At 41.9% G+C, this 23672-nt stretch overlaps 1 protein-coding gene across 3 annotated transcripts in view; it reads right to left on the reverse strand.

Moving 5' to 3' along the window:
- LOC113662670 (myosin phosphatase Rho interacting protein) overlaps nt 1-23054 on the reverse strand; it is a 39566-nt gene extending 16512 nt beyond the window's left edge. The window contains exons 1-12 of one of the 3 annotated variants that reach the window (XM_047817512.1): nt 22095-23054; nt 14041-14118; nt 13816-13881; nt 8765-8916; nt 8581-8665; nt 8322-8493; nt 7335-7683; nt 5899-6028; nt 5283-5384; nt 4045-4101; nt 2167-2235; nt 1966-2055 (exon numbers count right to left, since the gene is read on the reverse strand). In XM_047817512.1, coding sequence (XP_047673468.1) covers nt 1966-2055; nt 2167-2235; nt 4045-4101; nt 5283-5384; nt 5899-6028; nt 7335-7683; nt 8322-8493; nt 8581-8665; nt 8765-8916; nt 13816-13881; nt 14041-14118; nt 22095-22217 — 1473 coding nt within the window. In that variant the 5' untranslated portion in view covers nt 22218-23054. Of the gene's footprint in view, nt 1-1965; nt 2056-2166; nt 2236-4044; nt 4102-5282; nt 5385-5898; nt 6029-7334; nt 7684-8321; nt 8497-8580; nt 8666-8764; nt 8917-13815; nt 13882-14040; nt 14119-22094 lie in introns of all 3 variants that reach the window. The other 2 variants (XM_027177710.2, XM_047817511.1) reach the window with 2 other exon arrangements.
- Nucleotides 23055-23672: the final 618 nt, after the last annotated feature.

The raw sequence follows: 23672 nt of genomic DNA on the forward strand, positions 1-23672 counted from the left end.
AATAAATAAATAAATAAAATAATAATAATAATAATAAACTAGAATGTACATTTCCTGAAGAAAATGTGAATGGTGCTTGCATGTGGCAAGTTCCCCTCATCGTCCTGAGTGTTTAGATGTCACATGTCCATGTTGTGCAGAATTTACCAGGAGTATGAATAATTTCGGGCTTGACTGTGTGTGTATACACACTGGAGATCAAAATTAGAGAACAATTTATAAACAATTGAACAATTCTAAAATAATGTCATCTTCACTGCTCAACAGTTGAAGGAGTTTTTGTCCTGTCTATACCATGCTACCAGAACACCTTTTCCACAAAATAACTAAGGCATTTCAACAAAAACCATTATTTTGCAGAAAACACACTGATCAAAAAATGACTGTAGCATGGAAAAAGATTACAACAAAAATTTCTGAAGGTTTCAAAAGTCAGTAATTAGTAGGAAGTGTATAGGCCTCTGCTCTGAATGACTTCAGCACATCTGCGACCACAGGACAGCACTAGTCTCTCACACTGCTCTGGTGTGATTTTGGTCCACTCTTCTTCCAGTCTCCTCCACTGTTCAGTGACAGCCAAGGATTTTCCAGAGGTTCTCCACTGGGTTGAGATCAGGACTCTGGGCAGGCCATGTCATTATATCAATGTTTTCAGTTTCAAGGAACTGCTTTACCCATTTTGCTGTGTGACATGGAGCGTTGCCCTGCATGAACACTGCGGGCTGATTGGGTGATGAACGCAGGGAAGGAAGCATATGTTGTTGAAGAAGGTTCTGATAAACATTTGCATTCACTCTGCCATGTAGCTGTATAAGAGGCAACTCCTGCTGCAGAAAACATGCCCCAAACCATGACACTTCCTCCTCCACTTTTCACACTTTGGGTTCAGTCTTTCTCCAGTTTGTCGCCGAACATAATGTTTTCCATCGGACCCAAATAAATTAAACTGGCTTTCATCACTGAAGTGAACTTTGGACCTGTTCTCCTCTGTCCACACAACATGCTCCTCAGCAAAGCTTAGTCTAGCCTTTTGATTCTTTCTGCTAATGAGAGGTTTGGTCACTGCAGAGTGGGCTTTCAGTCCAAATGCTCTTAAACGTCGAGGCACTGTATAACGAGAGAGATCCTTACCCTGTTCAGCGCTGAACTGGTGAGCAATTCCAGCTGCAGTGTGGAAACGATTGCCCATTGAGATCCTCCTCAGTATCCTGTCCTCTCTTATATTTGACTTCCGTGGACGACCAGCCTTCTTGGGAGACTTGAAGGAGTTTGTGATGTTGTAAAAGATTCAATATTCTTGAAATCACAGATTAGGAACAACCAACTTGTCTTGCTATGGCTGCTAGGGTCATCCCTTTGGCTTTCATCTGGACAACCTGCTGCCGGAGGCTTTCAGTCACTTTAGAACGGCCCACCATCTTGCAGAGTCAGTGAAACTGGAAGTTAGGCTGCCAGTTAAATAGGGGTTGACAAATAATCAAGGAAATTAACACCAGGTGCCAGATTAACACCAATAGCTGGGAGGTATCTGAAAGTGTTCTCTAATTTTGATCAGTGTTTTCTACAAAATAATGTTTTTTCTTGAAATGCCTTAGTTAATTTGTGGAAAAGGTGTACTGGTAGCATGGTATAGACAGGACAAAAACTCCTTCAACTGTTGAGCAGTGAAGATGACATTCAGAATTGTTCATAAATTGTTCTCTAATTTTGATCTCCAGTGTATATATATACACACAATAAAACCGTAACAACAAATAAATAAACAAAGGAGCTCTACCTAAGCACAGATATAATGTATAATATAAGTAATGTTTAAACAGTCCATAACCGTGCATAACATGTGGTGCTTAGTACCAGCCCTTGCTTTACAACTCGTGTCTCTAAATACTTATATACTAGCAAAATCATTTATTTGGTTTTTTTTTTATAGGTATGACATGTCTATTACACATGAGATCTACTTACATGAATTTGGAAGCCATAGTTGCGCTGAGCTTGGTACTCTGTAACATTATAGCATGTGCTGAGGTCAATTTCACCATCTAGATCTGACGCCTATTAGCAAAGATGAAAAGAAAATGAATAAAAGGAACAAACAGATCCAAGAGTAAAAAGTGAGTTTAGTTCAATCGTGTCGAAATGCAGACGTAAGACAGGAAAAAGTACCTCTTCGGCAATCGAATCCTTATAATACCTCAGGCTGTGGTCCGTCAGTACAAACCAATACTTCTTCCACTGAAGAAAGAAGAAAAAAAAAAAAGTGTTGGACTTAACTAAATCACCATACAATGACTGAATGAAAAAAAAAATCTCTCACTTTGTTGTTTAGGTTGATAAATGCTTAGAAAGACGTTTAGCCGAGTTTTAAAGGCCATAAAAAGAGCAGAGGGACGGTAACCTTTAAACCTTTACCTATTGAAGCAAGACTATCAAAGTGTAGCTTGCTTTGCCCTTTCCGAGCTCTGGTCAGCCCTTTGAGAGTGACGTAATTGACGTCATTTAAAAAGAAATAAACAAACACATGAAAATCTTCATGTCTAAATCTTAAATCTTACCCAGTACAGGGAAAGCTATTAGCCAAACTTCTCAGGATGTGCTTACCCATGGTTAAAGGCCAGGGCTTGTTCTACTGGTTTGGCAGGAGCTAAAAATACTGCATACATTTTAGTTTCTGATCTAATAAAAGATATAAAAAGACTTTGCGTTCAATCTCACAAGATTGAGCTTTGGCAGCCCTGAAGCATAAGCATAATGTTATGCAGTAAATGCATTCAAAAAAAAAAAAAAAAAGACGGGCCAAACACTGACAACGTTCATTAACATAGTCAGGAACCAAAGGGAATATGATGAGCAAAAGCGACAAAAAGCATGATGCCGCAAATGAAGAAGATCAACTTTATTAAAAACGCATGCACTTTCATGCACTAAGCTTAACCAGTCAACCAGGTGGCATCAGCGCAAATGCAAAACTAAATCGTGCATGTACGGGTCAAGTGCTTCAGTCACACATCAAACAAAAAACACTGAGTGAGCAACAGTTTGGGAGGAAACCTGTTGATAAAAGAGGTCAGAGGAAAATGGCTAGATTGGATTAAGCTGCTTAACTCAGATCATCACGCTTTACAATTGTGGTGAGCGGATAAGTATCTCAGCATGCACAAAACACCACCTTGAGGTGGATGGGTTACAACAGGAGGATCTACAACTGTCAGACAAGAACAAGAATCTGAGATCCACAATGGTGCAGACTCCCCAAAGTGGATTAATGAAGAATGGACAAAGAGCAGGTGATTAGAACCATCCTATTTCATTAAGTCTATGTTTAGGAGAGTCTCAGTCTCCTGTTCTGGGCTGACAGGAGCACAATCCACCACCCAGTGGTTTCTGCTGCTGCACTGGAGGCCTTTGCACGCTGAAATGCTTTCCTGCTCACCACATTTGTAAAGACTGATTATTTGACTTACTATATAATTCAACACAGCTTGAAAGATTTGCATCTTGTCATTTGCTTCTGATCTCACAAGGTGTTTCCACCTACCACCTAGTCGCTTCCCAGACAGGTTTTGTTTTTCACCCCGTTTTGTGTAAACTTGGAAAAAAGACACGATGTGTGAAAATCCCAGGAGATCAGCAGTTTCTGAAACACTCAACCCAACCCATCTGGCACCAACGAACCCCGCCACAAGTCCAAAGAGATCACGATTTTTCTTTACACGGATGTTTGATGTGAAAGGTAACCGAAGCTCTTGACCCATATTTGCAGGGTTTTTATGCATTGTTCTGCTGCCACATGACTGGCTGATTAGATAACTGCATGAATGTGCAGGTGCACAGGTGTTTCTAATAAAGTAGATGATGAGAGTATGTTGTAAATAATAAATGCATGATTAAGAACGTGTTTGTTTTTACCCTCGTTTGACATCTTAACACACCTTAACTGCTTGTTTAATTACGTACAATAAACCGCATAAACCGCTAAATACACTCAGGAACTAAGATAAAAAGAGCTCTTGGGCTCGGCTGTATATAATACAGGTCACCTACCTGCCCTTGTTCGTCAAGCTTCACCATCCAGCCTTTCTTGAAATTCAGCAAGTCTGGCTGTAAAGCAGAAAATAAAAAGATCACAGTTATCAAAGTTCTGACATGAGCAATCCATCCAGTGCGGGTTACATCTCTTAGTGACACCACACACAATACTACATGCACAATAAGTTTAATAAGCACCGGGTGGCCGTTCTGCACATTTCCATTCTGCAAGCCTGCAAGCTTAAGCTCTAAAAGAAACCTCGAACAAAACAAACTTCAACAGGCATTCGGATGTTCCTAAAGTGAGAACCAAACGAGGCTCTGGTCCACGATTCTTGCCTAAGCAGGTGTTTAACACTCGTTTGCCAATAACTTCAAAAGATTTCCATCATGATGCAAAAAAAACCCAAACAAAATAAATCTAGTTCTGCATCTGCATTTGTTGAGTAGGGAAAAAAAAGAAGAGAAAAAAAAAAAACACTTGTAAGTGATTCACACAGTGGCTGTAAAACTCAAACCAGGCATTTGTGCACCGTGGCCAGAAATGTAGGGAGCAAAGAATGGAATAGATTACAGATATATAGACAAACACTAAAGTACCGCTTGTATACAAATAAACAAATGCACACACCCGCATTCACTCAAGATTAAAACAGTCATACAACGTGTCAGGAAAAGAAAAAAAAAGCCACGCAGCCAAACAGAAGGGATTGGAATGTGTGGTTGAATGCGGGGAGGATATAGAGATGACCTGGGTATGAGAAGGGAGGATGCTACACCCAGCAGCACACACTGGAGGATTGGGATATCTGTGTTCTCACAATAAAAGAAAAAAAAATGCCACAAAGAAACAAGTTGGCAATCAGGATGAGTCCAGATCAGTACTGATGAAAGTGAAAGCTTACAGAACTGCTTCAAGAGGTATGACGACGCATGTCAACACCCAGACAAAGGACACTTATCAGATAGAACAACACTACTGAAATATCTCAAACTCTGTCAGTCACCCTGCACTGACACACTCTGTTCCTGCAAGTAAAACATTCCAAAGCAGCTGCTTGCTGTTTTGTAGAAAACAGGCTTCAACTCAGAATTCTTGCTGACCTTCAAACTTTGGAGAACAACAAAATCTTTGTGATAGCATTCTTTCCCAATCCACTGACTTCACACCCTTGGTGACAATGTCCTTTCATATCGATGATCTTCTGTCAACAATCCATGCCTACCAGAAGAAGGAAAAAATGAGTACTTACAGTCATGACTGACTCTGTTGTCCTGCGGTCCAGTGACTTGGCTCTTCTCAGTGGAGGAATAGTGGTGTGGTGGAAGTCCAGACCCTGTCCGGAATCAAGCTTCTGTAAGACAGAAAACCTATAGTTCTAAGACGTCTGACTCTTATCGATACTGAATCACTTGAACCAGCATTGCTGATACTCTGAATAACTCAAAGCTGGTGGACGGTACTGTACCGATGAATACTTTAAACTCATAAAGCTGACTGACAACTGGGAACAAACAGTTCTAACAGTCCTCATTTCCATGGAAAAGTGAAAACCCTCACAGCTCAGATCACACCAGCCGGTTTCTTTATCAAAATCGCCATCTTTCCTGAGTAAACACCAAACGTGAAATGAACCATAAAGTAAAAGCAAAAGGTGGCCACTTTAAACGATATGAAGTGGAAAGTATCCTGAAACAGCACAAATGTCTTGTTTTTTGACATCTGGCCTGTCATTGAGGAATACTTAATAACGTGACTGTGAAACGTTGCTTGTCAAAACTGTTAAACAAATATATGGTGGAAAACTGAGTCAGAATTCAGATGAACAGGATACTGACAGCAGAACAAACCCAGCTTCTGTCTTGTACCTGTCTGTTGAAACGTCTCATTTCGCTGCGGCCCTGTCTGGCCTCGCCGCGTACCGTCTCTTCGACCTCCATCCTCTCCGCGTTCTCCAGCTCCAGCGCTTCGAGCTTCTCGATCACGTTCGAGCGGCCACTGACCACACAGAATGAGCAGAATGTTGATCGTGCCAGTTTTGTGTGTGCTTTTTTTTTTTTTGCTAAAGTAACCTGACTCATTTACAGTGTTATACAAGTTATACATTTAAATTTGCAAGTGACCAGTGGATAAACCTACCATTAAACTTAAAGAATATTATTAGAAGTGAGCTACAAATAAATCTGAACATTGTAATTATTTCTTCACTTCAAAAGCTTTTTATACACAGCACCAAAAATGAAAGTTCTTGGTGATGGCTTTGAAATAATAATGATGATGATGCGTGCGAGAGAGAGAGAGAGAGAGAGAGAGAGAGAGCATGCATTTTGCCTTGAGGAATTTGGAGTTCATAACAGTGGGTGGAAATATTAAATTGCTCATTTTGAATTTTGCCCTTTTTTGGGGTGTTTATAGCACTGAAGGTCCTCCTTAAAAGGAAGCAAAAGAGCCAGTCAGTGAGGTATGTGTGTCACATGACTGTTTTCATCCTCATTGGCTGCTGGGTATAAAGTGGCACAGTTCCCATAAACCCAAATTAGCCTAAACCCAAATGGAAGCCATCTCTCTCCACTGAACAGGTTCAGAGCGTTCGAGCTCTCTTGCCACTCTGAATAGTTTTCATGAGAAGGAAAATGGGAGGCGTTCTCAACTACACGCTGGCACGGCAGCATCTTTGTTTAAAATGCTTGGCTTTGGGGCTTTTGACCTCTGAGCTGTGGGAGAGGAGAATCCCAGTAACATGATCTCTGCTCAAGAACAGCAGAGCTGTTTATTCACAAATGTGTTTATATCCAACGTAAATAAAGAGAAAAACTGAGAAATGAGATTGGGAAACTCATTTGGAAAATTGGGAAAACAATTCTAATCCCCATCTCAAAAGCTACACAACTAGCCTTAATGCTAAGAGACATCATGCCTTAATAATAAGGACTGTTTGTGTTTATCGTAAGCAGCCGTATAGGAGAACTCTGTAGGTGTGTTTACTGTCAGTAGTCTGTGTCTTGTCTTGTCTTGTGTTGGGAGTATTCACCGTCAATGCCAAGATTATATACTCTCATACTATATGAACTTTGTATATTTACTGAACAAGCAAAGTTCTAGGTTATATTGGAATATTATAGTATTAATAATATAGCTATTGGCAGAGTTAGTGTCATTCTGTATTGTATAAAAAGATAGACAGACAAAAAGGCAGGATTGCAAACGTGAGCTTTCGTATCTCTTTCAAATATCCATACCAAAAGAAGCAACTCAGCTGCCTCGTCTTCTCCTACAGACTAAACTCTAGGTTTTCCTGGCTCACCTTCTCTCTGGGCTGAATACAGCTTCTCGGTCTTGTCTCTCTCTACGTTTCTCGGGCCTACTGCGTCCTCGGAGAGGCACGTGGCTGTCTGTGCTGGCGTCCGAGTCCAGCGAACTGATGGAGCCGCTGATGTGCGAGCCATTAGACAGCAGACTGCTGCCTGAGGGGAAGGGTTCACTGTGTGCGGGCGAAGGACAACGTGGAATGCCGCCCAGCAAGCCTGCTGTCGGTGAAACCAGGTCCTGCGGGGGCTGGGAAAGACATGGGGGAAAGGAGAATGTACAGCGGTCCACCTCATCTCCATTAAAAGAGCCCAGGTCCAAACTGCGACTCACAGATGCTTCCTCTGCTTGGGGGAGAAAGAAAGTGAGAGAGTGGGGACGGATTTTAGATCAGTAACGGTTTTCATTTCATAATCGCTGTCAGTTTGCTAGTACACACACTCGTATTGTATTTTTTTTTTATTTTAAGCAATGCATTGGGACAGCTTTCCATGGTATAAAACTAGAGTGTATATAAGTTTTGGATCATGTAGTTGTTCTGCACGATGGACACACTGTATGAATGAACAATCATGTGTATACAGAACAGGCGGTGTGGAGAAACATCCAGGAACAGGGATGTTCATGCTCCGGTCTCCTGCTATAGACAGAGTCTTCCTTCCTGCATTCCTCTCCCACCATGAATAGTAGCTGCAGATTCTGTTATTGTTGTTTAACGCATGCCACATAGCAGAATTTTACACATTATGGGTACCAGACTGTCCCTGGTAATAATAGGAACCAAAACTGCTTCAGCCAACTTCTTATTGTAAAATATACACAAGTGTACTGGCTTGTTAACTAAAACACTGGCACTTGTACATTTAATGGTTATTATTAATATTAATAAATATCAGAAAAGCGGAGGCTAGAGTGCTTGTGAGTGACAAGTATATATTATTTATAACCACTCAATTACAATTAGTGTACCGGAAGTCCTCCGTACCTGCAGGGGTCAGCAGTGAGCCCTGGGGTGTCATGTCTGTTGAGGACCATGCCTGAGACACCTCGGCTTCTCTGCTCTGCAGCTCCTCCTGCCATATGATGGAGCTGGAGTCTGGTACCTTCTCCGCCTCAGGGATACCCGAGCCAGTTACAGCTACCTTGGCTGGACCAGGCTCCTGAGAGAAAGACAATCCTCCTTAGCACTCTTAATCATGAATACCAGACATCCAAGTGTCATGTTTAGCCGTCGTACAACTCACCTGAGATGTTGTTGGCTCCACCTTACGCTTCTTCTTTTGATTTTGTTTGTTGGTCCTTGGATAAACAACTAGCTGCTCGCTCCACCTGATAAAAACACGAGTTCACATCAGAGAAGCTGCGAGTTCTAAGCTACTGCACTTTAGAACGATTAGTAAAAAGAAATCTCACGTGTGCCCGACATACCCATTGATAATTTCTTTGTTGTCCCCCCGAATGTAGTACTCCTGTTCAGGTGTGATTATACACAGCGCGTTCTTCTGTCCGGTCTTAGGTTCGGCATCTATCACATCTGTGCACAGGTTCATGTTGACAGTTCCTTGCGGTAATGTGCTTGGCTGTGAGAGGAAGCAGATGAAAAATGGCATTTTTTCCCAGTCTAGCTCACAAATTAAGCACGTTAGTGTTTTTTGGCAGCCAAACATTTATTCGTGTGCGTGTGTGTGAGGAAGAGAGACAGGGGCTTTTTACACCTTTTTACACTTTTTTGGTCACTTCATGCGTTTTTTGTTATCCGATAGCTATCCGATGGTAAAAAGACCAGGTCTAAATGCCCTCTGAAACGTTTTTGAGACGGATATAAATCTGATCGTTCAAACCAGTTCAGGAGGTGGTCTGGGACGCATTTCAGATGAAACTGGACAGGTGTAAATGAATGTATTTGTTCAAGCCACATACGTCAACGCTATACTCCTCCCAAACGGAAGTATGTCACTCGCAAGTGACTTTCACCCACGTGTCTCGTTGGGTCTTTAAATGCTCTGCTGCCACCAGCGGATATGCAACAAACAGTAAATGCTGTTTTTTGCAGTATAATCGTCGTAACAAGTTTTTCAGAGAAAACACATGAAGTGACCAGGTGTAAAAAGGCCCACAAACTGTCAGAATCAGATTTCATGGCTGTAATGAATTAGTTCTAAACAATTAAGCATCTTACACAAAGTGGCATAAAGTTTCTATGGCACCTGACTCCATCTTTGGAGATCTACAATGAATAAGAATTGGAGGTTGTTAAAAACTAGAAGCCACAATCTTTCTACGTGTTCGAACTGATATAAATAGCATGGTAAAGTCTAATTCCGATATACAACTTCAAGTAATGTGATCTTTGACAGGATTCATCTGCTGCTTTAAAAAAAAGTGAGGGAAAATGTAATTTATGAAATTTGATCAGCTTTTGTTTACCCGCTGTTTTGGGTCTGTGTGTGTTTATTTTTCATACAATGTAAAAGAAACCTTTGCTTTAGAGAAAAGCACTATATAAATGACCCTTTTTTTCCTTCTAATGTATTCACGGTGCTTAGCCGTAAGGCCAACTGAGGAAGCCTTCATGGAGCTAGGGGCCATGTGAGGGAATACAGGAAGCAGCTACATACAGACCTAATTGGAGTCTTTAAAATAAATCTTGCTAATGTAGAGGACAAATCCCAAAAAGGACAATCATTAGTGTACACGCTTAATCTTGTCCCGAATAGTGTGACACGTGACCTGCGCGTCCTTCTCAGACGTTTAAGCTGCTGAGAGGCTCGGATTCACGGTGGCACAGCTCACCATTTCTGCATGAGCTGTTATCAGTTATTTTGCAGCCTTTCGATGTAAACCAGGTGCTGTCTGGTCCTGGTTCCTTTTATGGCCATTTTATGTGGATCTTGCTTTATTAAAAGCCGCCAGCAAATGTCGGCGACTGCCAAATATGGCAATTACAGTGTGTCACAGCTACAAAACTGCAGCACTGTTTCTTTCTCACCAGACAGACTACTTCTGAGGGGAAAGGAAAAAAAACTGCGTAATGAGACACCAGCAGGTCACAAGTGTTAGACGTGCATAGTGAATAATGGCACATCGCTCAGCACAAAGCTGTGAGAGAACAGAATAGGACGGTTGACACGGACCGTAATATCGTCTATCCTAAGTGATACTGTGCACCAACATGCAGGAGGAGTTTACAGCTTGTAGACAAATGCTGTTACTAACGTTTATACCGCACCGCTGTCTTATCTTCACTTTCGATTGGGGATGAAGAACTTTTTTTTTCTGATTTTTTTTTTAAGAGATGAGCAACAAACTAGAGTTTGACAAGTTAAATATGTGTGGTCTAGTGTGTAGTTTCACTGACAGGGTAAAAATATCAGATTTTTAACACCACAAAGACAGAGAGCTCAACTTGCCAAGTCTGTCATTCATACGCTTTACATTAGCTTTCCAAAACAAGGGATCAAATAACAGTCTCAGCCTTGGATAACTAGCTGATTATTTTCGGAATTAAATTTTATATATAGAATATTTATATTTATTATATATTTCGTATAATATAATTATATAAAATATTAAATATATTTATTATATTATATATTTATTTATGTATATCTTTTTTTTTTTTTAGGAAAAACCCATTTCTTTTGTTTTGCTGATTAAATGGGACTCACTGACTGATCAACCAAGTGAGCAAACTAATAAAAGCTGTTAAGACTTTTAAGTCTTCCAGTGGAAAAGATTAACAACATGGCGTTGTAGGCGTTATTAGACGGTACGAATGTGCCTTGACTTGCAGTGCATTTAATCAAATTGCAGCTGAAGGGTGAAAGAAAATGACTGCAGTAGATTGAGGACAAATCCTCCTCTGAAACACCTTCAACTTTTCAGGCTATGAAACCTCCCCCAGAAGTCTTTCATTTGACACGCGGCACTCTGCTTCAGTGCTCGCTAAAGCTAATGAACAGATCTGCATGACTGCTGCATCCTAAGAGTTTAAGAGTAGATGAGCGATGACCCTCTGCCCCTCTAGCCGTCTGTCTTCTGCAAATGATTTGATTTAAGCTTTCTAAACACAGGCTCTGGTTACAGAAATAGGTATTGTGGTTGGGCCTTCGGTGGAATGAGAATCTCCAAGCATTTTTTGCATTTCCATGTGGTTTCAGGGGGCTAATGTTCTCAGAGTATGGCAACGTCACGATGGCCCTCTTCGCAGTTTCACCAAATAAGGGCATTTCACGGGAAAGCTCTTATGAGTGCAGGCTTCACAGTCAGAGCATCTCTCTCTAATAGCCACAATAGTTCACTTCGAGAGCTCTGAGTCGAGCCCTTAAATGCGTGTACTGTTTATAGCTGATCTCGTTAGATGAAGGGCACGTTATGAAAACAAGCGAGGGATAAGTGGGATTAAAGAAATAAACATTCCAGCTCTTTGTGGCCACATTTAGACACGACTTCGATTAATATTTTGTTGAGGACATGGAAACCATGAACATGTGTATCTGTCTATATTTCAATCAAATAGTTCATTTCTTTGTATAGCACTTTTAACAAGTGACATTGTTGCAAAGCAGCTTTACAGCAGTATAGAAAACAATAGATTTTGGAAAGCCTGTCTTTATGATGATATGAGAAGAAACCTTGAGAGGAACCAGGCTCAAAAGGAAGCCCATCCTCATTTGGGTGACACTGGACAGGAAATAATGTTAATGTAAATAAAGTCCTTTCAACAAAGGTTTAAACTGGCCTAACTTTAGAAATCTGACTGTTTAATGTTCTGTTGGTTTACACTCGCTGAAATCTCACCGAATAAAACTCGCCTTACCCCATTTAAGATATTCAGTGGTGGATAAATCAGTAGCCAAGACAAGATGTGTGTCTGAACTATGGATAAAATCATTAATGGGTGCTTTACAGAAAGTTGCAATACATGACCAATGGTATGTGAATCCCTGACAATCCCGCTCGTAAACAGAGACGTTTTTAGTCGTCCTTTGCTGTTAGAATAAGCTCCACACTTCCTGGAAGATCGTGAAGTGAAGCTGTGGGGGATTTGTGTTCAATCAGCCATAAGAGCATTAGTGAGATCAGGCGTTGACGTCGAGCGAGGAGGACTGGTCAGCTTTCGAGTTCATGCCGAAGGTGTTCAGTCAGCGATCGAGACAGAGACTCTGTGTGGGACACTCGAGTCCTTTCACTCTTTCAAGCATGGAGAACCATGTCTTCATTAAGCTTGCTTTGTGCACAGGGTCATTGTCATGCTGGGACATGTTTAAGCCTCTTGGCTCCAGTAAAGGGGAATCGTAATACTACAGCATGCAAAGACATCCTGTAGAATTGTGTATCAAGAGACCACAGGGTCTCTTTCCCGCAGCAGTTTGGGCGGCCTTAACTAGGTCGTCCAAAAAAATAAAATAAAATTCCGCTGCACAAAAGGCCGTCAAGTGCATCTCGGAGAATAGCACAGACGCGCTTCACACCGTCAGCGGGCACACATGCCACACGGCCGAAATGAGAGAAAGACACGAAATGAGAGAAAGACAACTGGAGGAAACTAGCCAGTTGATAAAATGCGTGTCCACAAAATTTTGAATGTTGTTTTGCACTTTCTTATTTATTATTATATTTTATTTAAATTTATATTTTATATTTAGTGTTAAATAAATAATTGTTAAAATGTAGTACAGGGTCTGTGGTCTATCTCACAAAGAAGCGCTGTCTCCACCCTGATATTTAATTTTAGAGCCTCTTGCGATCACCATTTCACTCATAACTTCATTATAACTGGAGTTCCACAGAACAGCCTCATCCTCCTTACCCGCACGTCCCTGACCTAATTCTCCAGGTTCTCCTGAGGGGTCTTAACGCAGACGAAAAGCCGGTGCTGACAATAGGACTAAAAGAATCTTCATGTCTCTACAATTGAAGGAAAATCTATCCTACTCTGAACTGATGTCAGCCATTCAAGCCTGGTGCTGAGGTTTCTCCTCCAGGACACAAGTTATTTCACACTGAGCTTTCTAGAATTTCTTCTGAAATAATGACGTGGTCTGAGCTGAGTGACTCTCCTCCTCGTCTTCTCATCTATTCGACGAATACGTTGCTAATATTAAACTGGATCTGCTATAAGGAGCACTTTGGTCACTGGCAAGGAAGCATAGTTTTTGTTGCTTCGTTGGTGAGATTGTGGGCCTCACAGATTATACACAAAACGCTGTAATCTCTGGCCTGATCAGGCAGCCAGTTTTTACTCCTGGCACATTGTAGTAAATCCAACAGACTCATACCAGCCCTGTGATCGCACCACAGGCCACAGCATACCCGTCACTACATTTCAGCATTCATGCACCTTAATAAATAAAAGACATCACATGATGGTTTGCCCCGTTCACCTCTAAGACCTTAGTATTTTGAAAAACTGTTGGTGTGCGACATTTGCTGCATGGGAACACTGTTGTGAATAAAAAGGATTTGCTTCTGCTTACCGATTCATCCAGAGCGAAGCGCAAGCAGCCGTGTTCGTAGAGGACGAAAAAGCGCCGCTGCCATTTCTGAAGGATCAAACAGACCGGTTAGAAAACACAGCACTTTTACACACAACCGTTACAACCAGCATCTCTGGAGGATTTCTAACCAACAGGACTGTCCTTTAAAAAGACCTAGCAACCTAAGCCAGCATACAAGAGACAAGAGAGACTTCAACAACTTACCCGAGATCTGTGCATCGGATTGTCAAAATCCGTTCCCTCTGGAGCCAAGCACAGCCAGCCTCCATAGATCGGTTTAGCCTGGGAGAAAAACAGGGCAAGATATGAAGAAACTAAATGCTAACAAGATCCGATGACAAGAGGTTTGCTTATAGCACGAGAGGCTTCGTCGACAGATCTGCACCGCTTTTCTTAGGTGTCATTTTCACAGATGTCACAAAGGCATGCCAAAGAATCTATAACCTGAATTGTGATATTTTCTTTCTGTGTAAATGCAATGTGTAGTAGAAAATATTACAGACCCACATGCTGAACCATAAATTATATTCTGCATTTATATATTCCTGTAAAAGCTTGAAACAAAGACAAAAGCTCAGTGGTTAAAGTGTTAGACTACTGATCAGAAGGTTGTGGGTTTGAATCCCAGATCCACCAAGCTGCCACTGCTGCACCCCTTAGTAAGGCCCTTAACCCTTAATTGCATGTCGACGCTAAACGTTCGATACCTTTAAAAAGGGCTTGGAGCAGCATGTGATATGAAACTCGTGGTAAAAAACTGTTACGTTGATATCGAATGCAAAACACTTGACAATAACAATCTATTCAAAGCCAGTATCATGTGGTGTTCAGCAACACTGATTAAATTACTGGACGATCCAAAACTATCATTTAACCATTCTGTACTAATACAGGACTTCAGCTCACTCTTTAATGTGCTTTCATGTTTGCATTTAGTCTGTTAACTCGAACTCTGTTGTTTTCCCTCATCACGAGCCACACGAGCTGGCTGTGAACGCAGTGATTGCACTCCAGCTCGGTCCAGATTTCACGTCGCCTGCAGTGAGAAAGTGATCAGCTACAGGAGGTGAACCACACATGCTGCGTGGTGTTTTTTGTCATAGCCATGAGCTGCTAAACCGAGCCAAACAGCTGAAATGTGCACTGCGGAAATATGAGCTGTTGCGGATATTTGGACCAAGAAACAGAAAATGGAAAAACGCTGGATCGGCAAAATGTCTTATACTAATTACTTATGTGAGGATGGAACTGTTTTTTCCTTTGTGTTTGTGTGCATGCTTGATGAAGGGTTGTTTACTTTCTGCTCATATCCCGATTTCCTTTTATTGAGATGCAGTGTGTAACCAAAGCAAACCTTGTGTAATACTGGGTGAGTTCATCTGAAGAAAGTAAAACAAAAATGCAGCCCTTTAAAAGACAGGGAGAAAAAAAATAAATAATCACATAAGGTGCTTGTGCGTGTATGCAAATTTAAAAAAAAATTTCCTAAGAAAAGTTAATCACTTACACAACACCGCTGGCATAATGCAACAACCACACGCACACACAGGAATTTTCAGTCACATGGGAGTCCATTCAATCAACACAGCTTTAGACTAGACACACAAAAAAAACCCACAAACTAGTTCAATAAAAACACAGATCTGCAGAAGATTTGCAAAGCTGCAGCTATACTGTGTGCATGTACACTAACTGCTGTGAATACGGACACGGAGAATACAGCGCAGTTGCAATGCAACGTTCTGTTAATGTGCAGATTTTCTTTCCAGTACTCAAGAATATTCCTGTATGCTGGCTGCTGTATGAAGAAGGCCACGGAGGCACCCTTCAGCGCAGGACCAGACAAGTTCACGTGCAAACAGCCACGTCAGAAACGCAGAGTGTAATATTAACGCAGTTAATGGCCCTGAAACTCAACACGCTCACACAAAAATGCGGCCGAGCACCTCACCTGCATTTCGACAGGTTCACGCTGGCATGTGTTCCGAGAGCCGGTGCTATAACACGCTGCAGATTCAGTAAGAAATTCCCAAAGCTTTACTTTTAAAATCAGGTCTGCTTTTTGTTTTAAATGGCATGGATTATCTGTGTGAGACTCTCTGGTTTACTTCTTAGCAAAATGTGCTTTAGAAGTAATACTTTCTTCTCTTACACTTTATTGCAGCCGACAACACGGCGGGCATAAGGCCATTTAATAAAGCTTATGAAACTAACAGAATCTAAAAAAAGACCGGGGCCCGATTGCTCCTTTCCTCTTTTGAAAAGAAGGAGGAGGAGGGAAAAAGCACAACAAAAGCCAGCTGTGAGTGCCGTGTGTAGTGTTGGCTGAGTGGTTTGCCCAGGAGAGCAGCGGCACACCCCTGCACTTTTCCTCCACACGTTGACTGCCTGCTTCCTCTCCTAAACCCCGCAGCTCACCCACCGGCATCGTGCTAAACTTCCAATTTCCTCCCGGCCCCCGGACCGTTCCCATGGGGACTCTTTCTCCCAGCATCCCCCTCTTTCACCCCTGGATGCACTCTCCGGGTCTCTGCCGGCGGAGGACCCTCCCCGCTCGGCCGGCCAGCTCCCCCTTTTCTTGCAGGCTCTGTTGGTGCTTCTAAAGTGGAAGTGACCTTTGGGGGGTAGGGGGGTGGGGGCACCGCTTTCCCAACCCACACTTCCTTTCACAAGCTCTCCTTCCCCCAAAGCCTCCCACAAACCACAATCTTGCTCCCTGGAGCTGCCAGGATGGCTACAGATAAACAAAAGGAGACGTTTACATTGTATTATTTGGGTAGATATAGCATGAAAGGCAACAAAACCTATCTGCTGTTATTCTGTTGGTTGCAGGATGTGTGGGGTTTTTATTCTTTGTTTTTATTTAAATTCATTTACGTTTACAGCATTTGGCAGAAGGCATTATCCAGAGTGACTTACATTTCATCTCATTTTATACAACTGAGTAATTGAGGGTTAAGAGCCTTGCTCAGGGGTCCAGCAGTGGCAGCTTGGTGGATCTGGAATTCCAACTCATGACCTTCTTATTGGTAGACCAACACCTTAACCACGGAGTCACAGTGCCTGATTGGAATGCATTTTCTAGCACAGATTCACCGTTCTCTCTTTCAGCTCATCACAACATGAACCTTAAGGAAACGATCCACCTAAAAGCAGACCGGATTAGTTTCACACTGAAAGACACACTTCCTGGAGATACTTCCACTGCCACAAGTCCGGCCTACAGCTGTGCTGTGGTCATGTGACCTATTAATGCAGTGCAACGTGCTGACAAGGCATAAGCCTTTCACTGAGGAAGAAAGGTCTGAAAGTTAAGAGAGTTGTGTGCAAAACCTGTGTAGTTTTGTAGTATGACAACTAGCCATGGTTAACATGCAGAAAGGAGACTGGACCTTTCTGTTACACAAAACACTCACAAAGATGCACAAAGAGACTTCGGCACAAACGTTTGAACGACTGTTCCTTGTTTTCACCACTAGCTGATGAACATTATGATCGGGATGATATTTAGTCTAGACCATCGTACCTTGATACGTTCACATTGTAACACTCCTAGATCTCTTCACCTGAGCGCGACTGACAACATGGCATCGCATTCTAATGGATATTTTAAAAGTGTTAGTATTCGGATATAAAACCGACGACGTTTCGTTATTTCACCCTGCTAGTGTAGTACACAATAAAAGGAAATAAAATTCATCCTGGACCGTGCTGGATCCAGTCACCAACACACAACCTTGGGGTCCAGCATCAGCCGAGTGTGCTGAAGGTTTCCCAATTCAGACATGCAGCAAACTACTAAACAGCAAACACAAACAGATGGAAGACTTAAAGCCACTGGAGCGTGCAGAGAAAATGAACTTGTGGCCAAAGTGCCATTTGATTTTCACAATCTGAGATCAAAGCGGAAGTGAATCGGGAAGAGATGTTTATTAATGCAAAAATGTATGAACAATGTATTGCCTCTTCAGCCAGAATGATTTGCTCATGATTTGCTCATGATTTAGAAACAAATTAACAAAACAGAAACATGACGTCTTTTAGCTTCACCGAGAAAGACACACTGTCTGGCTCCACCAAGAGGGACACGGGGAACAGGGGGACACTGTCTGGCTCCACCAAGAGGGACACAGGGAACAGGGGGACACTGTCTGGCTCCACCAAGAGGGACACAGGGAACACGGGGACACTGTCTGGCTCCACCAAGAGGGACACGGGGACACTGTCTGGCTCCACCAAGAGGGACACGGGGAACACGGGGACACTGTCTGGCTCCACCAAGAGGGACACGGGGACACTGTCGGGCTCCACCAAGAGGGACACGGGGACACTGTCGGGCTCCACCAAGAGGGACACGGGGAACACGGGGACACTGTCTGGCTCCACCAAGAGGGACACGGGGACACTGTCTGGCTCCACCAAGAGGGACACGGGGAACACGGGGACACTGTCTGGCTCCACCAAGAGGGACACGGGGACACTGTCGGGCTCCACCAAGAGGGACACGGGGACACTGTCGGGCTCCACCAAGAGGGACACGGGGACACTGTCGGGCTCCACCAAGAGGGACACGGGGACACTGTCTGGTTCCACCAAGAGGGACACGGGGACACTGTCTGGTTCCACCAAGAGGGACACAGGGACACTGTCTGGTTCCACCAAGAGGGACACAGGGACACTGTCTGGCTCCACAAAGAGGGACAACAGGATACAGAGACTGTCTGGCTCCACCAAGAGGGACAACGGGATACAGAGACTGTCTAGCTTCTCTGAGAGACACAACAACACTGTCCAGCTTCTCTGGGAGACACAAGGACACCTTTTTTTTCCCATTTAAGCCAAAATATGTACATGTACACACAAATGACTTTTATCTTACTGAGAAAAATCAATAAAAAGGGACATATTTAGGACATGTATAGAGAGTGAAGTTAGAGTGAAGTTTCTTCTTCTTTCTGCTGGTCTTTAAAGGACACTTTGGATCAAAATGGCTCTAGTTAGCTTTTTAACCATCATGACACGATGCACAGCTTTAGAAACAAATTAATTTGGACCAGATGAGCAGCCGTGTTCCATGTAATCTACTAAAGTCTATAAATCACAAGATAATGCAACCCCAGTGCTTTAATTAACTTTGACTTTGGTGGAAAGCAGAGAGACAAACTTACTCTGGCTGCATGTATTTTTTTTATAATTTTTTTTAAATAATTATTATTATTAGCAGGAGCTTTAGTTTGAACTCTGCAGTGCAGAAATGTGTAAACGTCCCCAGTACGGCCATTTGGTGATGCACAGAGATTACTTTCTCAGATCTGCTGAGCTTGAAAAAGAAATAATGAGCAGTCATGGAAAAGCAAAAGAAAACAATCGATTGCTTTTGACTGTTATTACCGTTAAGACCTTTTGTACAGCCATGTGTAACGTTAGCCAAATCAAACATGCACTCCGATTTTTTTTTTTCACATTAATGAAACTCGAAACATTATCCATTGGCGCTGAAAAAGTGAGGACAGCGAGTTGTATGAGCTTGAGTCGAGATAGGAGAAAAAAATGTTTCCACATCGGCTAGTATCGGGGATTTTAAAACAACTTCATCATTATGAAATGCCTCAGAGTCATATGTCGAATGGCTCATCTTTTGGGGGGACCAAAGCTTGCCATTTTATGCAGTTTTACAAGATAACTCATAATAATAATAAAAACGTGTTGTTGAAACACTGAGCTGCGAAACAAAATATAATAAACTATACTAGAATACTATCCATGTTATGACTTATTAGTAGTACTCATAGTACTAGTATGTGTTTGCCCTTTAGTGTCTACTCACAAAACCACTTGTAGATGAGTTCATCACCACTGACATGATGTAATCCATAAGATGAGTGAGGTGATGGAAGGGTTAATCACTCACTCCTAATCACACCCAGTCCTCCCTACATGTGCAATGCAAAATGCTGACACTGCTAGACGTCTCCGGTTCTGCTCAAAGTGCTGTTTGAGTAAGGTGTGTGTGTGTGTGTGTGTGTGAGATCAATTAACAGGATGCAACATGCCTTAATGGTCTAAAACTTCCTCTAATTCATGACTCCTAAGTGTTCAGAGCTTAATGCCTTCATGCAACCCATTTGTTCGAGGCTTAATGTTTCCAATGATTCACATTAACGTAAAAGATGAGACCTAACCGGCTCTTAGTGCTCAAGTAAACAGAAGCAGGTAGGATTACCAATTAAGGCCTGAGCTTGAGCGGTACAGACAGTAGATAGACAGGCTGAACTGTTTTAGAGAACCTGAAAGAAATCTGGAGATGCTCGTTTTCAAAGCAGCCTCCGAGCTAAAGACCTTGGCAGAAACACGCTTTTCCCTTGAAGTGCTTAATCTGGCGAGGCATTTGTTCGGCTTCGCAAAATGGATGCGATTTTGGACAGGCTGCTCCGATTACTCCTCTAAAGGAGACAAATTTGTGTGTGGCTCCTACTTTAATGAAACACAAATACAGCGTGGCGTGAGGAATGTCTTGCAGCAAAGGAAAATCGGATGGATTTTGCTGGGATGAAGGCAAAGCAACGACTGAAGTGAACATTGCTTAAAAAGGAAAAGAGAGACTGCGGTCGTAAGACAGAAAGCCTGGCAGGACAACATCGCGCTAAACCGCACACTTTTCAGTGGGCTTTCTTGGCACTTCCAAGGCGTGGATAATGCACTTCATCTCAATGGATGAAGTCATCGTCATCATCATGAGAAAAGACTCTACACTATAAATAAGCCCCAGTTCAGGATCAGTCCTGTCTGGAAACAGTGACTCCTTATCAGGCTTTTAGGGAATCCAAAGTATATGCAAAACTGATCTGAACAGATCTGACTCAGATTCATAGAGGAAGTTAAATGCTTAAGATTCTGAAGGTCAAGATTAACAACACTGATGAAACACTGTCTGTTTATCTGGCAGTCCTGACAGCACAAATTATTTGCTCTATAGATGACTGTGGATCACAGATGAGCTCCGAGGACCTCTGTGAATCATATCCAGACCTTTTGTGATCACTACTTGTCATTAGCATGTTATTTAGTTACTAGCTATCGAGTTCCTGTAGTGATTAGCAGGTTTGAGGGTTCCTTCAACTGAACGGATTTAACCCTGACGTAAACCTTCAAATAAAGCCATTAAGAACCTGAACGTTTTCTGGACGTGGAAGATTCAAGCTTAATAAAAACAAACAGACAAAACAACATAATAATAATAATAATAATAATAATTTTCATAATATAACTAATATATAAGCATTAATGATGCAATAATGATGACATTCTAAAAAAAAATTTATTATGCTTTATTTAATGTTAATGTCAATTTGTTTATATACTATTTAAATATTAATTATTCTGTACCAGCATATGTTGTATTCTATAGTTCTATTTTGTATTATAATTGTATTGAAATTCTATTCTTGAGTCCATTTTTATGACACAGACAGTTGTGAAAAAGCATGTGACAATTTTCATTTCAGAATTTTAAAAAAATACATCAAGACGTGTTATGATTGGAACAAAATTCGTTCAGAACACCACAAAAAAAATAGTAATAATAATAATAATAAGTAATAACACTATCAGCTGGTTCTTTTCTGTCTGTCTGTAAACTAAACATGAAAAAAAAGATCAAAAACTTTCACAGTATTTTCAATATCTCAGAAAATCACGTTGACGTCATTCATCACAATCTCATCGTCATCTTATCCTCTCTCACAGGAGTACTAAGGAAATTCATTTATAGTTTAAAAAAATGGGCCACTGAGGGCTAAAATAAAGTTTATCAAAGAAACAAATTATTAACTAAGAAGTTGGATCGTCTCAGACAAGAAAGAAATTTCAACCAGATATTTCTATCTTGGACTTGCTTAAAAATGCCTTTACAGCATTTTGGTAGACAGCCTTATATCCAGAGTGCGACTTATCTCACTTTTATACAACTGAGGGTTAAGGGCCTTGCTCAGGGGCCCAACAGTGGCAAGCTTGATGGACCTGGGATTCGAACTCACAACCTTCTGATTGGTATCCCAACATCTTTAGCATAACCACAGCCAACAAAACTCTACATATAGAATGTTATTGTATAGGAAACCCAAGGCTAGCAGGAATGAGACTATCATCTCTCACACACACACACACACACACACACACACACACACACACACACACACACACACACACACAGAAACACGCGCGCGCGCGCCAGTATAACCTTGACAGTGTTTGTTTACCTGGTTGAGGTCTGGGTCGGTCAGCAGATGCAGCTCCCGCGGCTTGAAGCAATTCTGACATTTGCTTTTGTTAAAAATATTCGCCTGGAATTTCCTACAAGGGTTTTCTTTCGCAGTAGACATTATATACAAATATATATTTTTTACAGCTTATCTAAACCAACGTCCCGAACTCGAGAAAGTAGAAAAGAAGAAGAATCCGTTCGTTTTTTTCCTCCTCCCTTCACATCCGATTTGGGACACAGCCGAGCATCCAAATCATGATCCCGAAGCACTTGATCCAGCAGAGCGGTTTATTTATTTATTTCTTCCTTATATTCCAGTCCAAAAAACAAAAAATCAGGGCGTATAAACAGCTTTTTTTTAACCCAAGGCCAGACCGCAAGCTACCTTTTTTCTTAAAGAAGGCTGTTTAGTCCATGGCCTGGGAACACAAAGCCGACCCCGAATGATTAACAAGCTGCTCTGATCGATACCGTTAGCTACTGAGCGAGCAGCAAACACAACGGTTACTAAATATACTTTCGCGTGTTCAACCATCAGCTGAAGATAACGATATCGTGTCTGGGTTTAGAGCAATAAATCCCACTCTGTAACGACGAGTGTTGAGGTAGACTTTGAAACAACCGCAAATTCTCCTTTCTAGCTCCGAAGTTTAGCCGCTAGTCCGCCGCTCCTTCGCTAGCTAGCTCCGCTTAGCTAAGCTAACGGCTCCTAGCACTGTAATGGGCGAACCCCGGCTCCCAGTCCCTCATGATGCCGTTTAAATCGCCGCCGTAACCGCATGTTTTCCAGCTAACGCTACGGTCTCAACATAACCTCATGATCTAACAGACGCCTGACCGCCTAACTCCGTCGTGTTGTTTTATTCCCACGGCTAAACAGGCGACGTGACTGCTTGTGTTTCTCCCTCTTTAGGGTTGGAGAGGAGGTCGCTCCCTATGGAGGGAGGGGAGGGAGGGGAGGGGGGCAGGTCACACACTCGGGCTGGAATTTCACGAGATCTCGCGAGATCTCGCTGCAGCAACACAGACACGTTTTTTTTTTAATCCCTACGTTGTTTATACGGATCCTGATTGGCTATCCTCATAATCTCCTGCGTTAGGATTGGACAATCCTTGTCTAAGGGATCCAAACGATCCTGCAATAAAGGATTATCTGTATGAGATGTTTATGAGTTTATGAGACGTAATAAATCGTCTAGGTGTCCGTTATTCACTATTATTTCACAAATACACAACCGATTGATTATTATTAAGGTTCTAGGCTATACAGCATTCTGCTTAAATACTATTTTTTTAAACTAAACATTGTGCCTTTTATTAAAGTCAGAATAATGCACAATATGAACACTGTAAATACCATCAATCAGCGGACTAATTATATAACTTTGATTATTTTAAGGGTAAATTATACATATACGTACTTACAGAAATGTACATATACATACTAAATGTGTACCTTGGATGGTGCCACTCAAGCAACAAGGAAAAGTGCAGTTTGTACATTTATTTCTTGAAATAGAAAAACATTTCTCAAAATGTGTGCTCTCTGTGCATAAAACAATTTGCTTCAATT

Source organism: Tachysurus fulvidraco, chromosome 8 (assembly GCF_022655615.1).
Source record: "Tachysurus fulvidraco isolate hzauxx_2018 chromosome 8, HZAU_PFXX_2.0, whole genome shotgun sequence".
In the NCBI taxonomy this organism is placed as follows: Eukaryota; Metazoa; Chordata; class Actinopteri; order Siluriformes; family Bagridae; genus Tachysurus; species Tachysurus fulvidraco.